This window comes from Nicotiana sylvestris, chromosome 9 (genome assembly GCF_000393655.2).
Source record: "Nicotiana sylvestris chromosome 9, ASM39365v2, whole genome shotgun sequence".
NCBI lineage: Eukaryota > Viridiplantae > Streptophyta > Magnoliopsida > Solanales > Solanaceae > Nicotiana > Nicotiana sylvestris.
In genome coordinates, this window is record NC_091065.1 from 192179279 (window position 1) to 192196053 (window position 16775).

The following is a 16775-nucleotide window of genomic DNA, read 5'->3' on the forward strand; positions in this document are numbered from 1 at the left end:
TTCTACAATGCTAAAGGGTTTTGCATTTAAGAACTAACTAGTGGGAGACATGCAATACAACGCGTTAATTAGTGCTTAGAGAAATAAAAAGGCATGTTTACCTAATAAATATTCAAGTTGAACAATATTTACAGCAGGATGTCAGCAGAAATCCACCCACGATAGCACTCCGGGTTTACATGCCCCAGATTCCACAAGCTGATGCGACTTTGTTGCTTGGCCGTGATGTTAGTTCATATAATATCCTTGCAAATATGTCCGAGTATCTTGCATCCCCAAAGAGCATCTCTGCAAAAGCATTTTCATACACCAGTAAGAGGGGCTTGTTCTGTGGCTCCAACACGAGGCTTTCCAAAATAGTTGCTGCTTTCCTGCAAACTTCTGGTGTTGGATGTGGTGTCTTAATCACTTTCAACAGTCGATCAATTGCCCTGAAGTTATATGCGGTGAGTAAGTCATTCAGATAGACAGTAACCGTAATATATGGCCTATTAATAGGTCAAAAAGTTTCTCTCACCATCGTTCACTGGCGAGCTTCAAACGACTGTCCATATTTATTTCTGTAAGGTTATATAATGCACCTACAGCAGCTGCTTGAGCATCAGTAGGTGGTAGGCTCATTATATCGACTAAACGTTTATATATCTGCATGTCTCATGAATTGTGTTTAGTGAGTTTACTGAGCATTCATAAGGTACAGAAGGACATATAGTATTTCAGTTGTCAAAAGGAATATCAACCTGTGAAGCAAAAGGAAGTAGGAAAGGTTCATTGTCGGGATTTATTATAAGACGACCAATTAATTCAGCAGCGCCAGCGTGCCAGGCCTTCACGGCAGATCCCAGCATTCCCATGAGAGCCTGGACTGCACGTTTCTCCCTGGATCAGGAACAAACAACTCAATTTAGAAAATACCATTACAGAAAAGAGTCTACTTGTATTAGACCTAATAATACCAAAGCAAACAACTGACAAGCCAAATGCTTACGTCATTTTGATAAAAGAAGGTTTTGAGGAGCTAAAGATCCGAAGATTCAGCAACAGCGCCAAATTCACTACAGTCTCGAGGGCATTTGTGACAAGTTCCTCATCCTCTGTCAAATAAGAAGTCCAAAATCAGAATAGGTAGAACAGAAAATGTTTTAAATGGAAATGAGTCAAGAAAATATTTTAAGCAAGAGCATCTGACATTTCAGGCATAACAAATCACATATTCATTCTCCTATCTTCTTCATGAAATAGGACCAAATAATTTGTTTGTTTTCTATTTTAAAGGTTTATTTATTTTTTCCATTTTTTGGCAGAAGGGAAACAACAACAACCCAGTGAAATCTCATCCCACAAGTGGGGTCTAGGGAGAGTAGTGTGACGCAGACCTTACCCCTACCTTGTGACGATAGGAAGGCTGTTTTCAATAGACCCTCGGCTCAAGGAACGATGCAAAAGGAAACAGTAACACAACTAGTAACAACAGCAAGGTAAGATAACAAAAAGACGAAAGACACACTAGGAATAAGATGGTAAGATAACCAAAGACTAAAGAGTTCTGGTGGAAGGGCATGCCATGCAAATTCATAACCAACACTATAAAAAATATAGAATAGGGCAAGACGGTATTTTAAGACTAAGAAACAACTAAATGGCCAGACTAAGTCAATGTATTCGACACTCCAACAGAGTTCAAGCAATTTCTTTAAGATTATGCCAAGCAATCACATGAATCTCAAATTGATGCTTTTCATCACAAAGGATAAGAGTGAAGCCACATAAGTCATAAACTTTCAATAGGTTAACAAGCAACAACAGTAAAAGGGTGACTAAACAGCTAGGGAATTTGACTATGAGAACTTTGGAATGTGCTGAATTATTAGGGAGGTTTCCGAGGAATAAACAGGAGACTTTCCCTCTTCAATGAGAGGAACTTTCTCAACAGTATTTATTGGTCTAAAAAGTCAATTACAGACATCATTAACGATCAACATTCTTCTCAATTATAACCAGGAAGATAGTTTGAGAAGATATAGTAAATACCTTAGATAAGGAGAACATAATACAAAACGCCACATGATAGATGACAACCAAACACAGAAAAAACTTAAAACATTAAGTCTAAATCTATTTCCCCACCTGTAACATAATCTTCAAGACATTGAAATATGGTTTCCAAGCAATGCCTATGCTGCGCCATGATGACTTCATTATCTGGCATGTTAGAGAAGTTGCGGATAATGTTTGAAGCAGCAACAGCACACAGCTGCTTCTCAGCCCGCCCCTCCTCATCCAAATTAAATAGGCCATCTTCTTCAAAACTCCAGGCTCCAGGGCGAGTCTTGGAAGTACTCTTATGAACAGATGCCTCTTTGGAAGATCCAGATCCAGCACTGTGGTCAAGGATAAATGGACAAAGTAATGCAGGCAATTAGATATAGGCTAGGAATTCTGCAATGCAGATCTCGTGCATCGGAAAACTAAGATTTACAACCAAAGGAAACCAGAAGAAGATGGAGGGGGCGAAGGCGCATGCTGAATTACCTAGGATGGGGTAAGGGATTATTTGAGTTCAAGGCCTCATATTCATTTCCAAATCCAGTAACAGCTGAATTTGCACCCAAAAGCCGAACACGTGGTGCCTTCACAAGCACCCTTGGTAAGGCTATATCACGCCAGTCATCTATCTGTTGAACAGATCATTCCTATCACTAAGACATTAAATAGGAATAAACTAATGAAAAGTTATTTATGAACCGCAGGTTGCACGGCAGACATTCAGAAACATACAACTTGAAGTAGAGCATCAAGCAGCCCAGGAATTTTTGCAAGAGGGGTTGCATCTTTCCGGACTTCATCTTTCTCTTTAAATGATAGCAAAGTGAGAGTGTTTAATGCCCACGTCAGCTCACTCTTCAATCCACTTTGAAGTGCCAGGACAATCCTTTTATTATTCTGTTCTGTAAAGAAAAACAAAAGATTGGTAACCAAATGAGAATCATAAGTAGCTGAAAAGTGCAACAGTTTACCCACATCATCTTCTACAAATGCCTGTATTATTTCCTCAAATTCAACAGGTCAATTAATTTTTCCGAAACGCCTTCAATTTACATGAATCATGTTTCATCTTACCTTGGGTTGACCAAATTGTTGGATTGTTACTGTTAGAATACTATTTCTTTTTTTTTATGGGTAAATAATATATTATATAAATATTTGCACTAAGCCAGTGCAACAGGCGTAATTACAGGTTGAGTAAATCAACAATTGCGTCTAAAATATCATCTACATCTGGTGCAAAAGCCAGTTTGCACCAAAAAGCGATCAACAAAATGCAATTAAGTTTAAGGCACTGTAAATTTTTTCTTTTGCCTTCAAAAATTCTATTGTTTCTTTCAAGCCAGACGGACCACCAGATAACTTGAGGAACAGTGTTCCAAGTCTTTTGAGCTTTCTTGCATAGACCCTCCCTCGTCCAGCAGTTCAGCATTTCTGAAATGGAGTTAGGCATGGTCCAAGACATACCAAATATTGAAAAGAACATGTTTCATAACTGGCTTGTAACCTTGCAATGCAAAAAAAGATGGGTAACATCTTCAAATTGTTCTTCACATAAAGGACATCTGCCGCACAGCTTGAAACCCCTCTTCTGGAGATTGTTTTCTGTGAGGCATGCCTCCTTAGCCACAATCCAAGAGAAGCAAGAAACCTTTAAAGGTGCCATGTTGTACCATATTTTTTTCCAAGGCCATAACTCACTGTTGCAAAACCCCAGCATATTGTAACAGCTTTTAACTGAAAAAATGTCCTTGGGGTGACCCTTCCAACTGATAAAGTCCATTTTGTTGTGATCCAAAACAGTGTTGCTTAGCATTTGTAGCAAGAGGCCTACCCTCTCCATTTCCCAATCATTAATATTCCTTGTAAGACTCAAATTCCAGCCTTGCGATATACAGAAATCTGCAATTGCCCCATTGTGACGCAAGGATAGATTATAAAAATCTGAAAATTGGTCTTTTAGTGGCGTATGACCCAACCATGCATCTTCCCAAAACCTGATTTTCCTTCCATTGCCAAGAATAAAACCCATGTTTGACTCAAACTTGTTCCAATGCCCTCTAATATGTTTCCATAAACCGGTGCTATGAGGCACTCTAGACTCTTTGGTGTGCCATGAATTGTCCAATGAAAACTTTTCCATCAAAGTTCTCGTCCAAAGTGCATTTTTCTCCATGTTGAATCTCCAATGCCACTTCATCAGAAGACTTTCATTATGATTCTTAAGGCTTTTAATTCCCAGACCCCCCTTCCTTTTGTCTTTGATGACTGTTTTCCAATTTACAAGGCAAATAGGCTTTGATAGTTTATTGTCATTCCAAAGAAAATCTCTCCTTAATTTGTCCATGCGTTTCAACACTGAAGAAGGAGCCGGAAATAGAGACATGGTGTAAGTGGGTAGTGCGTCAAGCACACTGTTGATTAAAGTTATTTTACCACCCAGGGAGAGATATTGTCTCTTCCAATTCGCCAACCCCACATTCAACAGGTCAATTAATTTTTCCGAAACGCCTTCAATTTACATGAATCATGTTTCATCTTACCTTGGGTTGACCAAATTGTTGGATTTTTACTATTAGAATACTATTTCTTTTTTTTTATGGGTAAATAATATATTATATAAATATTTGCACTAAGCCAGTGCAACAGGCGTAATTACAGGTTGAGCAAATCAGCAATTGCGTCTAAAATATCATCTACATCTGGTGCAAAAGCCAGTTTGCACCAAAAAGCGATCAACAAAATGCAATTAAGTTTAAGGCACTGTAAATTTCTTCTTTTGCCTTCAAAAATTCTATTGTTTCTTTCAAGCCAGACGGACCACCAGATAACTTGAGGAACAGTGTTCCAAGTCTTTTGAGCTTTCTTGCATAGACCCTCCCTCGTCCAGCAGTTCAGCATTTCTGAAATGGAGTTAGGCATGGTCCAAGACATACCAAATATTGAAAAGAACATGTTTCATAACTGGCTTGTAACCTTGCAATGCAAAAAAAGATGGGTAACATCTTCAAATTGTTCTTCACATAAAGGACATCTGCCGCACAGCTGGAAACCCCTCTTCTGGAGATTGTTTTCTGTGAGGCATGTCTCCTTAGCCACAATCCAAGAGAAGCAAGAAACCTTTAAAGGTGCCATGTTGTACCATATTTTTTTCCAAGGCCATAACTCACTGTTGCAAAACCCCAGCATATTGTAACAGCTTTTAACTGAAAAAATGTCCTTGGGGTGACCCTTCCAACTGATAAAGTCCATTTTGTTGTGACCCAAAACAGTGTTGCTTAGCATTTGTAGCAAGAGGCCTACCCTCTCCATTTCCCAATCATTAATATTCCTTGTAAGACTCAAATTCCAGCCTTGCGATATACAGAAATCTGCAATTGCCCCATTGTGACGCAAGGATAGATTATAAAAATCTGAAAATTGGTCTTTTAGTGGCGTATGACCCAACCATGCATCTTCCCAAAACCTGATTTTCCTTCCATTGCCAAGAATAAAACCCATGTTTGACTCAAACTTGTTCCAATGCCCTCTAATATGTTTCCATAAACCGGTGCTATGAGGCACTCTAGACTCTTTGGTGTGCCATGAATTGTCCAATGAAAACTTTTCCATCAAAGTTCTCGTCCAAAGTGCATTTTTCTCCATGTTGAATCTCCAATGCCACTTCATCAGAAGACTTTCATTATGATTCTTAAGGCTTTTAATTCCCAGACCCCCCTTCCTTTTGTCTTTGATGATTGTTTTCCAATTTACAAGGCAAATAGGCTTTGATAGTTTATTGTCATTCCAAAGAAAATCTCTCCTTAATTTGTCCATGCGTTTCAACACTGAAGAAGGAGCCGGAAATAGAGACATGGTGTAAGTGGGTAGTGCGTCAAGCACACTGTTGATTAAAGTTATTCTACCACCCAGGGAGAGATATTGTCTCTTCCAATTCGCCAACCTTTTTTCCATCTTCTCAAGGACCTCATTCCAAATTGACACTAATTTGTATTTGACTCCTAAAGGTAACCCCAGATATTTTGTAGGAAACGAACCGTGGTTGCATTGCAATAATGTTGCAAGTTGACTGATATTTGGCACAGTATTCACCGGAAACATGGAACTTTTTGAAAAGTTTATGTGCAAGCCCGACACCGATTCAAACAAAGACAAAATCATCCTCAAGAATAAGACCCGATGTTCCTCCGCATCACATAAAATTAAGGTGTCATCAATGTATAAAACGTGAGAAATTTTAATATTCCCCAAGCCTCTACTGTATGCGTGGAAGCCCGAAATCCAGTTTACTTGTGAAGCTTTGTGTAACATGTTGCTAAGCCCCTCCATGACTAGAATAAAGAGAAACGGAGAAAGCGGATCTCCTTGCCTAAGTCCTCTTTGTGAAGAGAAAAAACCCCCGTGGAGTACCATTTATTAGAACAGAAAATTTTACCGAAGAAATGCAAATCTCATCCAGTTAATCCATTTCTAGCTAAAACTCATTTGACTCAGCATACCCGGTAAAAACTTCCAATTAACATGGTCGAAAGCTTTCTCTATGTCAAGCTTACAAATGATCCCCGACTTTCCTAACTTAACCCTCGAATCTAAGCATTCATTAGCGATCAAAGCAGCATCAGTAATGTTCCTGTCACTAAGAAAAGCCATCTGAAAAGAGCCGATTAACTTCAGAATCACTACTTTAAGTCTATTCGCCAAAGCTTTGGAGAGAATCTTGTAGAAACTGCCTATCAAAGTGATAGGTCTATAATCTTTAAGTTCCTTTGCACCAATTTTCTTAGGGATGAGAGCAATGTAAGAACAGTTCAAACTTCTCTCAAATACCTCATGGTTATGGAAATAGTTGAGAGCATTCGACAAATCATCTTTAAGAATCGGCCAACACCTTTTGTAGAACCCCATAGAAAAACCATCCGGTCCTGGAGCTTTGTCGCTTTCACAACTGTTAATGATGCATAAGATCTCCTCTTCTATAAAAGCTCTATGCAGCCTCTCCTTTTCATCACTAGAGATACAAGGGGCATTATGATGATACTATTTCCTTTGGTCCATTTTATTTGTCGTGGTTGCTAAAAACAATTGGTCCAAAATATTTGTTATTTAAGAAAATCAAGATATAATTAATTACTCCATTTTCTCCATTTTTGCCCTTAAATAATTGTTCTTGAAAGTACAAAAAACATTTGATTAAAGATATAAATAAGGGTGTAGTAGTCGAAAAGCCCTTCTTATTAATAGTTTTTTAAAAGGTGTGTAAGATAACCATGACAACTAAAATAGACCGGAGGGAGTAGAATAGTTAAGTTCTTTTCCCGAAGGGATCTCCTAGAGCAGTAACAACCTGAAGAACCAGCTCTGAATTCCATCTACAACACTTGGTATTAAATGTGTTACTAAAGGCGAGAGGCGTATAAAAGCTTTAAGATTTATCATAGCAGGTTACTCAGGGACGGAGCTAGAAGCCCGGCTACAGGTTCGGCGGTATCCAGTAGCTTTTGCTCAACAATGTATATTTGTAAGAAATTCTCCATATATTAAGTTTAGAACCTAGTTATTAACTCGTCATTCTAAACTCTAGAACCCATAAAGTTGAAATCTTGGCTTCGTCTATGAGGTTACTTACCATTTATTATTGGTTCAATTCCCACTAGCTACAATTTTTTTTGACTTTTTTTCTTTTTTGAACCCCTTTAGCGGAAATCTTGCCTCCGTCATTGCACTAGAACCCCCTTTGCCGAAAAATAACACTGTATATATAAGGCAAAATCTGTTTTTTTACCTCTATATATTATGTTTTGAATCCGCTTGACACAACCCAAAAGCATAGCTTAGTGGTCAAGGGGGTTCAAAACTTTTGTGAGGTCACTGGTTCAATTCTCATTCGTCACAATTTCTTTCAATTTTTTAACTTTTTTCTTTTTTGAACCCCTTTATATTTCCTGCCTCCGCCACTGCTCGCAGTACAAAAGCTCAAAAATTTTACTCCCTCCATCCTATTTTAATTGTCGTTTTAGTTATTTTCACGCTCATTAAGAAAACAATAAAATACAAGATATATTTACTAAGTTACCCCTATTAAATGTACATTGCGTATTGAGCAGTATTAAACAGAACTACTATACAAAAATTAACAAATTTAGTCTTGAATTCCTAGAGTGACAATTATTTCGGATAATTTTTTTGAGTTTAAGTGCTTGTTAATTTGGGACGGAGGGAGTAATAATTTACTTCAAAATTACACTAGTAAAATCATTCTAAAGCTATCAATTTAAGGAACATATTAATATTTCAGTAAAATACACATATGATAAAGGCAACTAACCAGCGAAGGCATAGGGAACATGAAGGGAAGGGCCGAGGAGTGTTGGAGGAGCTACCGAGTCGGCGGCAGCACTAGAGGCAGCAGATGCAGCGGCAGCGTTGCTGCCTCCACTGCCGACCGGACGGCCTCTCTTTGCTACCGGAGTGGCGGAGCCACCGGCTGCTCCGCCTCCGCTCTGTCTCTTCTGCATCTTTTCCCGCTTCTTTCTCTCCTCTTTGCTATGCACAAAAATCACAGTGAAGGGAATTAGAGAGTGTCGGAGAATAAATGCTGAAATAATGAGTGGGGTTTTCAGATAGAGATGTTTGCACAAATAGCCCTTTCTACTTGCTATTTACTTTTTCTAAAGACCTTTAGCTTGGTTTTTATAGCGAAGTATTGTTATATAGGAATATTGTTATAAAGAGGTCTAACTCCATATTGATTATGTACTGATTACATCTATTTATACATATATTATAACATATGACAGTTATTTTTAATTTAAGCAATTGGGTTAGCAGCTATTTTGATTATTCTTTCATAGAACACAATATTGACCCTCGACCATTTGATTTTATATCGATCAAGAAATGAAAAGGTGGGACGGTCAGGAGCTATGCTGAATTCTTTTTCTTAGATAGAATAAATGGAAAAAGAGTGCTTGTGTTGTAGTTTTCGTAGTTGCAAGAATTTTTTTTAATTGAACCCACGGATGTAGGGGGATAGTGCACAAATAGCCGTTTTTAGGACCTTATTTAAAGAATATTCGAAATTCATAAAGTGTTTAAAGTTTAATCACCTAAAAGTCAACTTCAGCTTGTCGAATATGAAGTTAAGCTCTGTCAAAGCCTAACTTCAAACTTGAAGTTATGAGAAGTCTAAAGTTTGTAAAGCTGACTGAACTTTAAATAGTTTTTAAAATCTGGACATATTTTCTATTATATAGAAGAGAGAAGAGGAGGTCGATCAAGGGCATCATAGTCATTTCAAAAATTTAACTGCATCGTTTGCTTGTACAATAGGCTAAAAAGCTTGATTGTGGGTTCTTAATGACTGAAAAAACTTGGCCTAAGCTATTGAATTCTTGAGATGGACCCCACTTCCTATTCAACCTTCATTATTTTCTTTAAAGGCAAAATACATAATTTGGCACCCGAACAATGGACCAAATCCTTGTTACACACTTTCTGTGGACACAAATAATATTGCACACTCAACCTTTTAAAAGTGTGTCTAATACACCCCACTTTTTTCTTGACCACTTTACCTAAATATGGTTAATGTAACGCACCAATAAGGTCGTGACACGTGTCATTAACATAAATAAATAAAACAAAAAATATAAAATTACACATATACCCTCATCTTCTCCAACCCCATCTCTTTCACCTCCATCTCCTCCTCCATGAACCACCCGAAAAATTAGAACACACAATTCAACCTAAAAATTAGGAGCCCAAGTGATTTAATCCCAGAAAGAAATAAAAATATCAAAAGTCAATATGTCATGGCTCACATCACCGTATCATCACTACAACAAGGCCATTGTTAAAAAAAAATGCAACAATGGCAAAGGTAGATCGAAAATTACAACTGTTTGGGTACCATATCTATTGAAGCTTATCTACATCAACAAAGACATAAACGTACTATTTTCATTTATAGCTCTCTTCCAAATTTTGTTTGTCATTTCCATGGCTGTCATTGCCACCACCAACTTTCAGAATAAAAAATTCAGCCTCCTCTTCAACGTGAGAAGCTAAGAATCTTAAATCTGAGATAGATAACCGCAAAATTTAAAGAAAAGGCAGATGCACGCGATAGATGTAGCCGAAATTACTCATAAAGGAAAAAAACGCTATATTAATTGAAAAATTGGCGATGATGACAAAATTTTATTAAATATGAATGAAATCAAACATATAAAAAAGGAGGCTGGAGACGGAAATAGATTGGAAGCTTGAGATTAATGCAAATATGTATATTTAAGAGGAAATCAGAAAGAAAAAGAAAAAGAAGGAATTTGGTGGGGGGTGTTGGCTGGCGGAAGAGAGAGAGAGGAAGGGTGGGGAAGATGAGGAAATTGCAAACACATGACATAAAATAAATAATTAGACAATATTTTTATTAGTAGACGCGCTTCTATCGTGGTGTTTTACACATGCTGAGTCATGGTCAAAAGCGGTGTGTATTAGACACATTTTTAAAAGGTTGAGTGTGTAATATTATTTGTGTCCACAGAAAGTGTGTAACAGGGATTTGGTCCATTGTTCGGGTGCTAACTTATGTATTTTGCCTTCTTTAAATGCACTACTTGATGGGATGAGATCTGCTCTACTCCAGTAATATAGTGTCCAGTACTTTCCGATAATGTACTTGATACATGCCACGTGTGTGTTAAGAAATTAAAGGCTTGAATTCAACAAGTGTGTAACATTATTCAACTATTTTTAAACGGAAAAGGGTCTGATATATCCCTATACTATGGTATATTGTTTAAAATTGTCTCATGTTATACTATTGGACCATAAAAGTCTCTGTCGTGCAACTATCTTAACAAATCTGCCCTTAGTTAGACGGAGGTGTCACGTGGCATCCATCCTTGCCTTTTTTAAATCTGGGCACATAAGAGACGACCCACTCCATGAAACCCACCAACCCATAACCCGCGACCCGTCATTTATAAACTAAATAATACCCATTTCGTCCATTTCATTTTCCCCGTTTCGTTTTCTTCTCTCACTAACTATCTAGAACATGAAAATACTCTCACAACTTTGTTGATAGCCGATTTGAAGTGAAGAAATTCCATAAAGGTTATACCTTCCTCCGTGAAAATGATTCGTCTTTGCTATATTATTCATATTAGTATTGCAATTTTTTAGTTTTCTTTTCGTATTTTAGGGTTATGTTAGGGTTTCGATTTCTTAGATTTCATCTACATCTAACTAAAGTTTCTGAAATTTCATTGATATATCCTTATTCTTGTGTTTGCATGCATGGTTTACACCTTTGTTCTTTATTTATTGCTGGGGCTTTGTGGGATTAAGTCCTGACTCTTTGTTTTGTGGGATTTTGTGGAGTTATGTGGGGTTTGTTTGTTTGTCCTTTTCCCTAAAGTATATTTATGTTTTCTGAAGATTCTGAACTTTCCTTTGTTTATTAACAACGATGGTCTCCAATTGTGTGGCCATTTGATTAAAGTATTCTGGTATATTGGATTCTTCCTTGGGGGGAGGGGGCTCTTGTCATAAAATATTATTGCTTTTTGGCACTAATTATTCATTCTCACTACTGACTTTTACATTAATTATATTTTTTTCTGTTGTGTTTTATAGGTTGTTGGAGATAGTGCTAGTTGACTTAATATTCAATTATGATGGTGATTGGGTTACTGAGCCTTAAGTTGTCTACACAGAAAAATTGGTGAAGACTTGGACAGGTTATGACTCCGACTTACTTTCACACATAGACATAGTCAATGAATTCATAAATGAGCTAGGATTTTTAGGGGTTCAACAACTTATAGTTGATGCCCCATCTAGTAAAGTTTATGTGATTGAGGGGGATAATGGTATTAGACATTTACAAAGGTTATTATGCAATGAATTCAATGTAGTGAACCTATATGGTGTAGATGAATGTGAGCCCCCTATTTACTTTATTCTCAATATTGAACAATATGAAGAAGAATCTAATAAAATTGTGGATGATGTTGGTACTGATTGTAGCTAAAGCGATGTAGGATATGACTCTAATACTAATTCTGAAGGATACAATTCTGAAAAATTAGAAGCACTTAAAGCACAAAAGAAAAGGGAAATAAATGAAAAACTTAGTGACTTAGTGAAAAGGAAGTGTATGAAGTTATATTCTCTGGCTAAGAAGAAAAGATTGAAATTAGATAAGAGTGACCTATAAAGGCTTAGGTATACTTGTGATATTGTTGGTTGTCCCTTTGTGTGCTTAATATCAAAAGAAAAGTTTGGTGGGGTTAAAATCAAGACTTTATCTTTTGAACATGATTGTGGCACTGCATTTGATAATAAGACTGTTGATTTTAGTACCATTGCACAATATTTCAAGAGGAAGTTACAGGATAATCCTAAGTACAAGGTTAGGAAGATGATGTTAGATTTGAAGAGAAACTTTGAGCTAAATATTAGTCATGGGAAGTGAAAGAGGGCACAGAGGATAGTATTGGAGTCACTAGATGGTAGTTTTCAGATGAGTACAATAAACTAGAGGCGTATACCAATAAATTGAGGGAAAGTAACCCTGGCAGTGATGTGGTTGTTACACTTTCAAAGAGTGCACTTGAAGAAGGAAGAAGAAGGTTCTTGAGAATGTATGTGTGTTTTCATGCTTTGAAGATGGGTTTCAATCTAGGATTGAGACCTTTTATTGGTTCGGATGGTACCTTTTTGAAGGGCAAAGCCAAAGGCCAATTGTTAGCGGCAGTTGGACAGGATTCACAGATATTTTTACCCTTTGGCATGGGCAGTTGTTGATAAGGATAACAAAAATACTTGGAATTGGTTCCTACAGCTGCTACAATCTTCTTTGGACCTCAAGGAAGGGGAAGGAATCACCTGCATGTCAGATATGCAAAAGGTGAAGTTTTCTGAAATTTCTGATCTGTTATTCAATCTTCCAATTACTTTTTACTTGATAATCAATTCTGAACATCTTTGTTTGTTCTGTAGGGACTGCTTGATGCAGTCAAAACAGTCATTCCCCAAGCACATCACAAGTACTGTGTTAGACATATTGAATCTAACTGGTGCAAACAGTACAAAACTGGGGAAAACAAGAAGCTTTTATGGTGGTGTGCATGGTGCACATATGCAGAAGATTTCAAGGATCAGCTAGGAAAATTAGGTGAATTGAACAAAGATGCTGCAGAGGCTTTGTTGAGGTACCCACCCCAGTCCTGGTGTAGAGCATATATAGACATTGTATGCAAGAATCAGTCGGTTGATAATAACTTGACTGAATCATTCAACAAGTGGATTGTGGATGCAAGGCATAAGCCTATAATCAAGATGCTATAGGACATCAGAATCAAGACCATGAACTTGTTAAGAGAACATGAAGAAGAAGTTAGGAGCTGGACATATGATTTCAGTCCAAAATGTATGGACTTGTATAATGAGTGTGAAGTAATTGCAAATGGTCAAAAATGGCTATAAAGTAACAGAAGGATCTGACAAGCATTGTGTTAACTTGGCTGTGAAGAAGTGCACTTGCAGAGCATGGGACCTTACAAGAATCCCATGTCCATATGCTATTAGAGATATACTTCATGACTCTGGTGATCCAATGAATAAAATCAACTAGTGGTATAGCAAGGAGGCATTTCTGCTGACTTATAGGCACAAAATACAGCCTGTCAGGGGAGAAAAGTTTTGGAAGATTGAACCATCTCAAGCAATGGAGCCTCCAGAGCTTATGAAATTGGCTGGTAGACCTAAGGTTAAGATAGATAAGCAGAAGGATGAGGCAATTAAAAGACAAGGAGTGTGGTCACAGTCCAGAAAAGGAAGAATCATGACTTATAGCAAATGTGGAGAAACAACTCATAATGCAAGAACTTGTGGTCAGGTAATTATTTTACATTAACTTCAAAGTATTAAATACTAGACATGAATATTTAAAACTTGTCTTTTTTAAATATTTTAATCAAGGGAAAGAAGCAAAGTAAGAGAGGAAGAGTTGAGCAGGCTGCTGCCACACCTGAGCAGGCTGTTGCCACAACTACTGGAGTTACTGTCTTCTTTGGTGATGTAATTACAGTTATTTGGTGTTGTTTTAGTGATGTAATTACAGTTATTTGGTATTGTTTTACATTAACTTCAAAGTATTAAATACTAGACATGAATATTTTTAACTTGTCTTTTTTAACTATTTTAATCAAGGGAAAGAAGTAAAGTAAGAGGGAAGAGTTGAGCAGGCTGCTGCCACAACTACTGGAGTTATTATCTTCTTTGGTGATGTAATTACAATTATTTGGTGCTGTTTTTGGTGTTGTTTTAGTGATGTAGTTACAGTTATTTGGTGCTATTTTAGTGATATAACTACTGGAATTACTGTATTTTTGCTGATGTAATTATAGTTTCTTGGTGTTGTTCCAAAAAATTACTACTGGAATTATTATGTTTTGGTGATGTAATTTTAGTTTTTTTGTGCTGTTTTTGGTGATGTACTGTGTTGTAAGCATTTGTGTTTGGAAAATAGTATTGACTTGTTGTCTAGCGTCATCTTGTATATATAATATTAAATCCAGAAGTGAGACTATTTGTTTCTTATCCAAAGCTCCAGGTTCATATATTAGTCCCATATGATCATCACCAAAGTTTATGTTTTGGTGATCTATGTTTTCAAACTAAGTTCTAGTACTTAAAAAAGGACCATATGCCATAAAACAATTCAAAATAATTTCAAACAATTGACAAGTCAGTAGATTGAACATCAAAACACTAGTACTTGGGAATATAGAACATCAATACACTATTACTTGGAAACATACATTAACAATTGATGTAATTGTTTTACAATGGCAAAAAAAACTCTAGTACTTAGGAACATACATTAACAAGTGATATATGGACCATAGGTCATCTTCAGCAAACACAATTTACTTCATCCACATTGTCGCAACAAAACCAACAATAAGTGCAACTGAAATCCAAATAAACGTCTTCATCTTAACCACTTTATCTTCGATTTCCCTGACTTTGTTTACTTCAACATTTTTTGCAACTTCCAAATCTTCAACTGTTTCCAACAGCTTGTCTCTTTCTATCTTGCACGACTCCAATAATTGCTTCAACATATTGATTGTAACATTAGCAGCATCCAATTTACACTGGAACTTATTGATTTCTACCAAAGTTTGGTCCGAAAAAGGTTCGTCTTGCCATTCCCAATATCCACACGACTCATTCTAACGAAAATGAACAATAATTAGGTTAGAAGGAATAAAAATTTAATTTTTGTACAAACAATTAACAAACTTACTTTAAGTTTTGCACATTTATAGAATCTTCTTCCGGGATTTTGAGGTGTGGTCGATCGAAAGTGGTTGGCAATCTCCCACAATAGCACCTCCTCTTTGATGTAGCACTAGACTCCTACATTTATGATGAATTTTGTTGGAATGAGTTGTCTTGATGGAGCTAATAGCATAGAGGGTTTGATGGAGATGGCAGTAGGATTATAAATTAGGGTTGGGGCTTAATTTGGGTTATAAATCGTTGGGCAGTGGCTTTGGGGTATTATTTGGTCTATAAATGGGTTATGGGTTGGTGGATTTCATGGAGCGGGTCGTCTCTTATGTGCCCAGATTTAAAAGAGGCAAGGATGGATGTCACGTGGCACCTCTGTCTAACTAAGGACAATTTGTTAGGATAGTTGGACGACAGGGACTTTTATGGCCCAATAGTATAACAGGGGACAATTTTAAACAATTTATCATAATACAGGAATATATCAGACCCTTTTTCGAATTTTAAATTCTTTATGCATAAATAAAATTTATTTAATTTTAAAAAAACATTAAGATTTTGTTTGGACCAAACAAATTCACCCCTTTCAAGTTCAAACTATTAAGTGGTGCTATTGCTACCCCTCAGTTTTGCAGAGCCATTGCCGTTGCCGAAGGACAAAATATGTTCAGGCCACTGCTCTTTTCAAACAAACACCAATTTTCCGTATATAATCTACAAATATACCTAAATTTACATAAAGTGACCAATCCATTAATCTTATATTTAGTGAAAAAAAATTTCTTGAAAATCTCGTGAAAACCTTTTTCTTGAAGTATCCAAGGAGTTTTAGTACGTCTATGCATGAAGAAAGATATAGGCTTTGAAAAAGAAGATAAAGTCCATGAAAGTGAGGCTGGAGGTTGAAGAAGGTGAAGCAATTGCAGTTTAATGGTCTTCCAATTTTTCTTTTCTTTTTATTATATATTCCTAATCATTATTCATTTACTGATACTCTACAATTGCAGTACGTTATTGGAAAGTATTGGGCACTATATTATTAGACCGGACCTCATCCTTTACTTGATTACTTTACTCCACAATTTGTTTGAAAGCAAACTGTTTCTCACCTTAAAAAAATTCGATAAGTATTTTTAACTAGAAAAGTTATCTATTTGGTAATTTATAATTCAAACATTCAGTTGACTAAAAATATACTATGGTAACATACATTTATATATAATTCTATTATTTCCTTAAGAATCATATTTCACTTTGTTTTATTTATTGATCATTCTAGGTGAAGAAGATTTTTTTTAAGAAAGAAAACAAAGTGGCAGTAATTTGTGTAGATTTATATTTAGACGTTCTTATATTATTATTCTCATTAAATTGCAATTTCAATTGGAATACTTTATAAAATTAGGAAAGAATAT

At 36.4% G+C, this 16775-nt stretch overlaps 1 protein-coding gene across 1 annotated transcript; it reads right to left on the reverse strand.

The window, feature by feature from the left end:
• LOC104218837 (armadillo repeat-containing protein LFR-like) lies at positions 1–8633 on the reverse strand. The gene is made up of 8 exons (XM_009769417.2): positions 8372–8633; positions 2779–2948; positions 2533–2675; positions 2128–2381; positions 989–1094; positions 741–879; positions 518–645; positions 1–431 (listed from the first exon to the last, which is right to left on the reverse strand). Exons 1-8 carry the CDS (start codon positions 8559–8561, stop codon positions 176–178), a joined length of 1386 nt encoding a protein of 461 aa, XP_009767719.1. The 5' UTR covers positions 8562–8633; the 3' UTR covers positions 1–175.
• Positions 8634–16775: the final 8142 nt, after the last annotated feature.